Consider the following 11,105-nt stretch of genomic DNA (forward strand, 5'->3'; position numbering starts at 1 on the left):
GAAACTTTTTCCTCCAACAGTAAACAAAACAAAAAGTTTACTTTAGCCTATAGGACTTAAGTACTTCATAATAACTTCTGCAATACAGTAAGAACAACATTTTCTAAAGTATTTTTAAAAGTGGCTACTAGTAACCTCTCTCAAGTCAGGAGGTGTTCAAAAATAAAAATAAAAATAAATTGAATTTCAAAGTTTACATCTTTAAAACAGGTTCAGTTCATCTTCTTGGAGGTTTAAAACAAGTTGGTGAAAATTGGGTGAAAAAATTAACCAACAGTAAAACATACTATGTTGACATTTTTAGAATAAAATATTTTTTTTCATCTGAAGCAATGTTTGTTTTTATTTTAATTTTGTGTTTTATAATATAAGATAGAATGCAAGCAATGAAAATTTATCTGGAGAAAATGATTTTTCAGTTCAATCTTTGCCTTTCATGAGTGTTCATGTTAGTAAAACTGAAGTGCTAGAGTATCTAGGGAAAGTAAATATCAATTAACAATGAATATAATAAAACTTAAGCACTTGCTTTATTTCAGTGTGTTAATATTTCCATTTTAGTTAACCATGCATTGAAGTGCTTTCTGCATCAGTGAGGACCTACGGTCACTGGTCATTATATTAACATCATAGTGAAAGCATTCTTGAATGTCCCAATTAATTAAGAAAAAAACTTCAGGAAAAATTTCCAAATGAAAATACTACAGAAAACCATGGAATGTAGACCATAGGTGTTGTTTCTGTAGCACTAAGAATCACAGTTTATGATAGGCAGCTGTAGCATCTATGGATAACTGAGCTCCATCTGAACTTCAAGCCCTCTTCCTTTATTTCAGACATAAAACAAACAGGAAATCAAAGAGATTTCAAAATATTGTGTAATGTGATGCTTTTTTTTTTTTTACTTCATAGGTGTGCTCATTTGTGATTGAAATAAACTTTGATATTTCATAGATTCATCAATGTAGGGTCAAAAGGGACCTTGTAGATCTTCTAGTCCAACCCCCTACTGTGGGCAGGAGAGAAATCAAATGATCCCAGCCAGGTAAATGTTGAGCCTCCTCTTAAAGACCCCCAGGGTAGGAGCCATCACCACTTCCTTTGGAAGTTGGTTCCAGATCCTAGCCGCCCTGACTGTGAAGTAGTTTTTTCTAATGTCTAGTCTAAAACTACTATATTTAAAAACTGCTTTTCTTTCCTCATTTAAAACAAATTACTACCCTAAAGAAATAGGAGTTCAGCTACTCATACTGTTAAAAAAAAATCTATGAGACATACAGGAAGTAAATTACGTAACTGGCATGTCACTTAACTCAATGTACATGGTGTGATTCATGAGTCATAAGACTTTTCACCAGCCTTTTTCAGAAGAATAAATGTGAATGAACTCTAGTCAGCTTGGTGTATGCTGCTGCGTGAATCCAGGTGGGTAAGAAACTTTTTCCCTTGATACTGTATTTTAGTAAGGTTACTATTGGAAGGATTTGATGCACATTCCACATTTGTCTGAAAGCTTTTTAATGAGTGTTAAGTGCTGTAAATTAGACTGAACATTTGTTATTCAGTAGCATTAATTCTTAACCAATTATATGACTTCTTATATCTTAAACTGTGAATTATGAACTTTCTAAGTTCTTTTAAAGAAAGTTTTCTAGAAAGGTACCCTTGCCTCTGCAGTGGCTCCAGGAATACACTCAAAAGGTTTATGCATGTGTAAAAACAAGTTAAATAAAAAGAAAACTGGACTAAGCAAATTTGGCATGATAAAGAACAGGCTAATGCAACAGTAATCTCCATAATGGTAAATTTTGCCTTTCTTTTCAATTTTTCCCTCAAAGTTTTGTAGGTTAAGGTAAAAGTAAAGCAATTAGTAGAACAATAGAAGAACAAATGTAGAACAATAGTAGAACGGTAGACCAATGACTTTTGAATTATGAATTTATCATTTATCATTTTTATGAACAAACACTCAAATGTGCATTGCTGGATGGCTTGGCTACCATATTTATATACTTGAGTGAAAAGGTGGTACAAAATTTAGTTGGTTTTTTTTATGCAAACTTTTTACTTGTGTTGCTTGGGAACGTTCATATGAATGGTTTTCTGAAATATCTATGAGCAATATGAATAATCTCTGAAAAATGTAAAAAAAATTACCAAATAAATTTTGATTTGATCTGGCTTCATACATGAAATTATAAATTGCAAAAGTGTTACAAAAAACAACAACAAAAAAGTTAAAATTAACAAAACCACCACTTGAAATTCAATTTTGGCAGAAATTACTAAAATAAACTTCAACCATTCCAAGTATTATAAGATTAATTAAGATAAAGTTTCTAAATGAAAAATTAGCATTTTTTTCCCCCACATCTTATCATAAAACAGTACTTTCCTGAGTTAGTACTTTGTTAGGGAAGTTGGGAGGAAATTTCTTGGCAATTTATAATATCAAGATTCTAATGATACCCTTTATTCTAGGTATTGTTTTTACTATATCCTAATTTAATATTTTTTCAATGTTCTTTCTTTAGCAGCTTTATTGTATGTAATGCCATGCTTAGATTTATAGCCCTTAAAAGTTTTTGTACAAATTTTTGAAATGCTGAAGCAAAGTTCTTCCTTCCCCTTTCCTAAAGGAAGCTAACATATAAAAGAAACATATGATACTCCTTACATTATATATATATATATATATATATATAATCTGTATGTGTGTGTGTGTGTGTATAAATCAAATCTGGTAGTTCAAAAACCAAAGAATTTTGGATGAAATCTTGGCCCCACTGACTAAACTACCTCTGATCTCTGTGGCGAGGATGTCACCTCTTTCAAATACACAAGCATATGAAATTTTTGACTGAACTGGTTACTTGTATACCAATTCAGTTTCTCAGTGAAGACTATGACAGTGTAAGGGTGTATAGGACTTTTTTTTGCCATTGCCGCTTCACTTTAAGTATTACTATACCTTCATTTCATTTTGTAACCTCCATCTTGAGAGAACACATACTGATGGTGCTAAAAACAGTCCATTATGGACACTCTGGGCATTTATGTACATGCTTTGGGCTGGGGGGAGCACTTTAATTAAAGCACCTGCAGTGGCGTGTGTAGTCAGTTTCCTGAAATCCAAAATGGTGGCTTGGGCACTTGAACTAAAGCTCATTTGACAAGTTTTAGTTCAAGCACCCCGCCACGGTTTTGAAGCACAGGGATGCTGAATACAAGTGGCATGGAGACTGCTGGAGTGTATTAATTAACACATTCCAGCAGACTTCATTAATCAAGTCTGCTCAAGGCATGCTAATTAGCATGTTTTTCTGGGTTTTTTTTCTAATTAGCATGCATTGGAGCACACGCCCAATATGTGTATATGTGACCTCTATGCTTAGGAAAAAAATGCAGAATATCTTAGAGAGCGGGGTCATTAATTTGAATTAATTTGAACTCTAGCCTTATTTCTCAGCTCTAAAGCTTCAGTCCCTGATTTGATTCGGTGGACATTTAGCCTGATTCAATGACTGAATCTCTGAATCTGAATTGAATCAGAGGACCATTTAATCTCTCTGAATCAAATGGAATCCTCTGAATCGATTTGGAGAGGTTTGGAAAGATTTGGTGATTCAGACATAGACACAGCTTTAAATGTTTTTCCTACATACCTCTAGGTAGCAGGTGGCTCATGAATGCTGTGATGCTGGGGTACATGGAGTGTCCCACAGAAGCATTAGGGGCTCCCTAGTGTGCTTGGCAGCAGACCCGGAAGTGAACCAGAAGCACTTCTGGTCCACTTCCAGGTCCGCTGGGGAGCACACTGGGGGCCCCCCTGCACCCCCCCCAGCTCAGCGACTGGTGCCTCCTTGGTCTGGGGGGGCACCTGGGGTCCCCCTGAAACTGATCCCCTGCACACTTCCCAGTGGACCCAGAAGTGGACTGGAAGTATTTCCAGGCCACTTCCAGGTTCACTGCTGAGCATGTGGAAGCCTGCCCCCCGCCCGCATTCCTGTGCGACACTTCATCCACCCAAGCATTACAGCATTCACAAGCCATGCTGGTAACTTGAAGTATGTAGAGAAAACATTTAAAGCTGTGTCTGTGGCCAAATTGCTGATTCTCCAAATCAGCATTGAATCTTCAGATTCAGATTCGGCTGAAATGAATCAGGGACAGTGATCCAAATCAACAAATTGAATCACTGTCCCTGATTCAGGCTGAATCTAAATCCAAATCAAATAGAGCCTGCTTCACACACCCCTACTAACTAGGTCCCTTGTATGTGACATTTTTTCCTTTACATTGGTTTTAAAAATTAAGATGACCTTTTGGGTTTTTTAATTCAGGAGTCACCATAAAACAGTCTACAAATCTATTTTCCAAAGTTGAATATTCACCACCAAGAAATATTTTCCTCTACATGACATTTTTGTTTTACTTTTGCCTTCAGGATTTGTAAACAGCTGACAGCTCAGAAGAGATTTTTTTTTTCATTGAAAGACAGCCCTTACAATGAAAAAAACAAAAGGAAGACTATTGGAGGTAAACCATGCTTTATTGGGTTCTTTACACCTCCCTAGAAAGCTTATAAGCAGTGCTAATTTGTCAATGCATAGGTTGCTTAGAAATAGTTACACCCATTTTTCTCAGTCTCTTTGTTTTTGTGGGGTTTTTTTTTTCTTTGTTTGTTTGAATTAATAATTTATTGTAGAGATATGGGCAGTTTCATTTAAATAATATTATTAACAATGATACCATGGCTAAATACAGACAGCCAAAAAACCCAAGGCATAATTGAATTAACCTTTACAGGGTTCTCGAAGCTAAGAAGATTTTGTCGTAAGCAAACATAACACACATTCACCCTTGTGTGGAGGGAAGCAGGCAAATGCCTGCACTAGCCAGACCATAAGGCGGGAGTGGGGGAGCCGGGGGTCCTACACACCTCCCAGCTTAGCAACAGAGCCCAGCTGAGCAGGGACATCTCTGATTGGCATGTCCCCAGCCCCCTACTGTCACCACAGACTCTCCCCTGCACGAAGACCTAGGCTTCCACAGCTCATAGCCATCATAGACTCAGTTGGGGATGGGGGCTCTGTTTCCCCCTCAGCAGCCCCTATGGCTGCCCACCAGCTGGGCTATGGAGAAGGGGCTCTGCTGCCTAAGCTCTGTTACAGATGTGCGGCTGTCTCAGCTGCTCTAGAGCAGACAGTGGACAGAGGCTAGCTTACTTGCCCTGCAAGGGGGATTGGCAGGGAATACACAAAACATCCTGGGATGCTGGGGGACTGAGAGTTAACTTTAGTCAGAAGGGGATCTTGGACAGAAGTTCAATAGACCAATTTAATCTAAATCCATTAAGTCTGATACTACATCGTTCCAGGTCTATCTTAAACCAGTTTCTGTTGCCCTGGGAGGTCAGGCCAACTCTCAGGATCTCAATATTGCACTGTTAGACAGGAGGGTGTGACATAATTGCACATATACAAACACACACATCAGTTAGGTGCATACACACACACTATCAGCTCAGGCACATACACATTCAAACCAGACTAGGCACATGCATATCTATCACCAATTCAAACACATACACTATACATCCCCAAACTTAGACACAGATCACTAATTCATATATCATGCACACAATGCCATATATATATATATATATATATAACATATATATATAACATCAATACAAACCTAATAATGATACAATATAAAACAGTGGATATCCAAAACCAAAAACTTGCTACAAAATAAAAATGTTTCAAGCTTATCCTAAGTTTGAGCTCGCTTATATTTATCTATAAGGAATAGAGAGGGAGAGAAAAAGTCAGAAATGGTTGGGGAAGGGGAGGGAATGCATTTTAAAATAAATAATAATAAAAAAAAGAAAAACTGGGGGTTTTCCTAAATTTCAACCATTTTGAAACCAGTTTATGTATGCTGAACTTCTGTTCTGTTACAGATTTAAACTGTTTTCTGATTGCTTAAACTGGTTTGTGTGTAATTTCTGTCCCTAGCCCATAGGAACAGCAATAGACTGAGCTACAGACTTTTAACCAGAAGTAAGACAGGAAAAGCTTGAGTAACAAATTAAAAAAGACATGACATTCTAGGAAATGATGAGGCAAGGGTTTTTTATAGTATCTTTTATTGAACCAGATATACAATTGTAGAAAATGATGGAGAAGCTTTTGAGAACAAAGTACACTTTTTCAGATCTGGGCAGCCCAGACTGGAGGAAGGTCACTATATGGCTAGGTATAGACATTATGCTTTTACTGGTATAAGTGATCAGAAACCAGTCTAAACCTAGAATACAAGTTTCACACACAAAACTGGTCTATACCCAAAAACAGAATAAAAGTTCAGCTCACATATACTGGTTTAAAAAAAGGTAGAACAAAGTCTAATATTTCCCCTATACCAAAGGCTAGGTGTGAAAGGTTGCACAACATGACTCTGGACTGTATGGTTGAAGCAATAAAAAAATATCACAACCCCCACCCCCTAAAAAAAAAAACCAAAAGATACTCCCAAGAAAACATGCAAACAAACCAACCCCTTGCTTTTGCTTATTTTACAAATTCTATACTAATAGCCAGAGCTTCAGTGGGGAGGATGTACCAGAAGACCCTATACTTAGAACTCCTTTATTTTGGCTAAATTAAACTCTTACATCTCACAATTTGGCTACCTTTCCAGGGTCCAGTTTTTGAAAGGCCATTTCCTGTATAGTAGACCCTTTGCTACCATACTTTTCTAGTGAACAGAAAACTAGTACATTTCAATACCTGTCTTTCTTCTGGACTCTGGAGGTTATCGCCAAAATGTTATAGATTTGTACATTTCCTGTCCTTGGGGATGCAAGACTGATCAGAGTTTGACTTTGATTTACTGCAGATAATGCAAACTTACGTCAGGTCCTAGAGTTTGTCCATCCAGATGAGAAGGTATGACTGATAAGGCCTGTGACTGAAGGACCTCTTATTACATAAATTATTTACATAGTACTAGTCTTTGCATTATTTAGGCATTTCCCAAACCTGCATTCACAAATATGTAGTAACGTTTTAAAAGAAATATAAAAGCATACTAATTATAGGCAAAGTTGAAGATGAGGTATGTAATTTTCACAGATAAGATAATAGTAGACTACTAAAGAAACTTAAGTACCATATCAAATTGACCTATATTTATATACACATATAAATGCATGTAAAAACATATATATTAATAAAATGTGTTGTGTGCATGTATAAACATATTTAAAATATGTGCTGCTTTCTATTTACAAGTGCTTGTCTTTTGTGGGGTTTCTTCTTCCCTTAATATTCATGGATTATATTATTTCCACTAAAGGCTCACATTTATAATGAGAAGACATACAACATATGGTATGTTGTATTTCACAAATTACCATTTTTAATTTGATAAACACTGACAATTTTGTAATGAATGGTATAAGTTCCATTGTCTTTAACAACACATTTATCACTTTATGTTTATATTTTCCTCAGATAAGGTATGAAGTTATTAATAAATTTCAAAATTGTGTTCTATTTTTCTTGCTTTTCTTAAGAAAATGACCAATCTACACTATATTCTAGGATGACATAAACTTTCATTAAAAAAGAACCATGAAGAATCAGTCCTCCAAATATGATTTTGATCATCTGAATTGTTACAGAGGATACCAGTCAGCTGAAGATAAATGCTTTTCTTCTGATCGAATACATTCATAATTAAAAGCAACATTTGTTTTGTCTCTGCTATAATAACTATCAGAATGACCCACCGCAGAAAATATTTTCACATTCCTTGGCAGCTTGCTAAGTTAAGTGTTTTCTTATATGCATTCATCTTTTTTTTAGTAATATGTTTGTGCCTTATTGCTAATAATTGTAAATTTTTGGCCATTTTACCCAAAATCAAAAATCAAGAAAACACTGGTTTGAACTTGATGGAAGGATTTGCAGTAACTGCCAAACAGTTTCATAAATCTGACAAAGCAAATGAAATCATTTTTCAGAAAAGCAACATTTCCAGCTTTCAGAAGTTCATAAGGAACAGAAAAGAAAAGAAACAAAGTGGAACTGTGACGCAATTTGCTAATGAAGAGACAACAGAGCCTGCCTCAAATTCATCTATTTACCCTCACCCATTCCAATTTCTTATTAATGAAAAAGATAAATGTAAGCAGAAAACTCCTTTTTTGGTACTATTAATTCCAACCAGAGCTGATGAAAAGAAGCACAGAGAAGCCATCAGGAAAACTTGGGGAAATGAATCTGTGGTTCCTGGAATTAAAATTGTTCGCCTATTTATGTTGGGTTTTAGTGACAAAGACCAGAATGAAAATATATTGCAGGAAAGTAGGCAATACCATGACATTATTCAGCAAGACTTTTTAGACACCTATAATAACTTAACTCTTAAAACTATGATGGGCATTAAGTGGATTGCCACATATTGTAATGGCACAAGTTTTATCATGAAAACAGATAGCGATGTTTTTGTGAATACAATATATTTAATACAGGAGTTACTGAGGCCCATTATATCTCCTTCACAGTATTTTTTCACTGGTTGTCTTATGAAAAATTGTGAGCCTATCCGTAATCCTGACAGTAAATGGTACATGCCAAAAGAACTTTACCCAGGTGATCAATACCCAGATTTTTGTTCAGGAACTGGCTATGTCTTTTCTAGAGCTGTAGTTCCAAAAATTGTCAGTGCCTCTTTAAAGGTCAAATATGTACATTTGGAAGATATTTTTGTAGCTCTCTGTCTTGAAAGACAAGGAATCACTATTTCACCCCCACTCAGAAATTCATTTTTTAACATATATAAAGTCCCATTTTCTACTTGTGTATATAACAACATAATTACTTCCCATGGAATTAATCCAACGGAACAGATCATTTTCTGGGAAACATTGCAAAAGGAGAAACATATGTGTCATAAATAAAACACATGTACAGTAGAGATTCCATGGGAATGCAAGATGAAATTATACTTTATTTAAACTTTATGATTGCTGAAAGTGCATCATGAACCTCTAATGGGGATCTAGACAGATAGACTTAATGGGTGCCCATACATGTGCTCTGATGCATTGTAATTAGAATGTGTTGGAACAGACTCAATTAATCAAGACTGCTCTGCATTTGAATGAGAATGCTCTAACAGTGCTGCAGCATCATATGTATAAACCCCTGTGGGTTTAAAAATGGCTACTTGTGTGCTTTAACTAATGCTTGTTAAACATTTGTTAGTTAAAGCTTTAGTTAAAGCATTCTTTGATATTTTTAAATGCACAAGGCATGTGACGCTGAGGCATTTTAATTAGTGTGGTTCTCCAGCAACCCCCAAACAGGTGTATAGGCAGCCAATGATATCAGTGATTTTTGTACTCTATTTATATGCAGAAAAAGCTTTTTAGTCTAAAAATATGTTTTGTCTCCACAGAAGAATTTCACTATAAGCACAGTTCTGAAATAATGGTCATTGCAATGTAGATGTTGAAATGATTTAAAGCTTTCTTCCTACTTCAGATAGCATTTCAAATAAAGAAATGGAATAATTGTATTTTCCTTTATCTTCTAAAACCACTGTATTTTGCTCCTCACAGTTAGAAACCTGTCTTAGTTATGCTCACTCACAAACTGCTCATCCTTGACTATACCTGCTTTTTAAATAAAAAATTAAAAAGCAATGCCCACACTACACTTTTGAAGAAACAAAAAAGATTACCTTCTAGTTCTTAGTTGCTGATGAAGATGAAATAATGAACTCTCATCCCCACTTGTAGTTCTCTGATCTGGTTTCTCAATTTGGTGTACTAGATAATTGGGATGGTTCAAATAAAACCATAGCCCAATGATAATTGGTTGTTAATTGCATTTTAACCTAAGTCAACATGTTTTGTTTTGTTTTATTCTGTTAATGTGTTCCACCCTCCTGTATCACAAAAAAATGAGGTTTTAAATTAGTTTTTACACCTAAAGTTGCTTCCCATGGGTTGATTGGTAAGGTTGAAATTCCTTCTCTACTCAAGTTGAGGCCTGCTAATCCCTCTAACTTCTAATCATTCTATAGCTGACACAGTGCACCATATGGATTCCCTGTGGAGATGAATGGAGGCCAGAGCTGGCCTTAGGGAAAATACCACCCTGGGAAAACTTGTATTTTGGTGTCCCCCCGCACACAAGTCAGTGGCACTGCTGCAAGAAGAGGTGATTAGGCAGGCACACAGGATGCAATCCAGTAGGGAGACAGAGTGACATGGTGCACAAGGCAAGCAGGCAGGCACCACTGCTACCACCTGCACTGCCTGGCCCAGCTCCTCCTGATCAGTGGCTGAAGGTGGGGAATGAGCTGGGCTGGGCACCTCATCTCCTGCCTGGGGTGGGGATCAGCCAGGGCAGAGCAGGGTGGGGGCAGGGTAGGAGGAGAGCATTGCTGTAAATGTGTGTGTGTGTGGCACCCTCCTGACCATGGTGCCCTAGGCTGTCATCTCTATTGCCCACCCTTTAGGCTGACTTTGATCAAGGCTGTATACTGAAGCAGATTGGCCTCTACTTCATTTGTTGCAAAAATCAAGAAGTGAATGAAGGAAATAGAATATAGAAAGAGAAAGGATTGCCATTGAAGGCAGCTGAATTAATGTCCTAGAGTACTGAATTCTATATGAATATCTGTTCTTTAAAATAACACAATCTATCCTACATATGAAATGTGGCTGGTATCTTGTGAGAAAATTTTGTGTTAGCAAAGACTGAATCATAATGTTATACAGGCAACAGGAGGCTGAATCATAAGGCTATACAGGAGGCTGAATTAAAATTATACAGACAACATTACTTCTGGCATTTCCTAATTTTTGAGTGTTCAACTTTAAGAGTATTCTTTTAATACAGTTGGGGCAGGAGGAAGATTGGGGGAGCTTGGGGGATTGGGAGGGTCATTTGTATTTTGTTGTATGCAATATTTAATAATATGGAGGTATGATGTTTCTTAGCATGCCATACAGCCACACTGTAAAAGTTAAGGGATAATGAGAGAACATTTTGCAGGAGGGCCACAAGTGTTTGGAAATA

General features: G+C 36.5%; 1 protein-coding gene across 2 annotated transcripts; it reads left to right on the plus strand.

Annotated features, from left to right (window-relative positions):
- Window positions 1-1,359: 1,359 nt before the first annotated feature.
- Window positions 1,360-10,868, plus strand: LOC102560847 (beta-1,3-galactosyltransferase 1). Of its 2 annotated transcripts, none has more exons than XM_014610344.3 (3): window positions 1,360-1,425; window positions 4,448-4,539; window positions 7,586-10,868. In XM_014610344.3, exon 3 carries the CDS (start codon window positions 7,793-7,795, stop codon window positions 8,972-8,974), a length of 1,182 nt encoding a protein of 393 aa, XP_014465830.2. In that variant the 5' UTR covers window positions 1,360-1,425; window positions 4,448-4,539; window positions 7,586-7,792; the 3' UTR covers window positions 8,975-10,868. The 2 variants fall into 2 exon arrangements, with proteins under 2 accessions (XP_014465830.2, XP_019343951.2); XM_019488406.2 differs by having other exon boundaries at window positions 7,614-10,868.
- Window positions 10,869-11,105: the final 237 nt, after the last annotated feature.

Source organism: Alligator mississippiensis, chromosome 5, assembly GCF_030867095.1.
Source record: "Alligator mississippiensis isolate rAllMis1 chromosome 5, rAllMis1, whole genome shotgun sequence".
NCBI classification, from domain to species: Eukaryota; Metazoa; Chordata; order Crocodylia; family Alligatoridae; genus Alligator; species Alligator mississippiensis.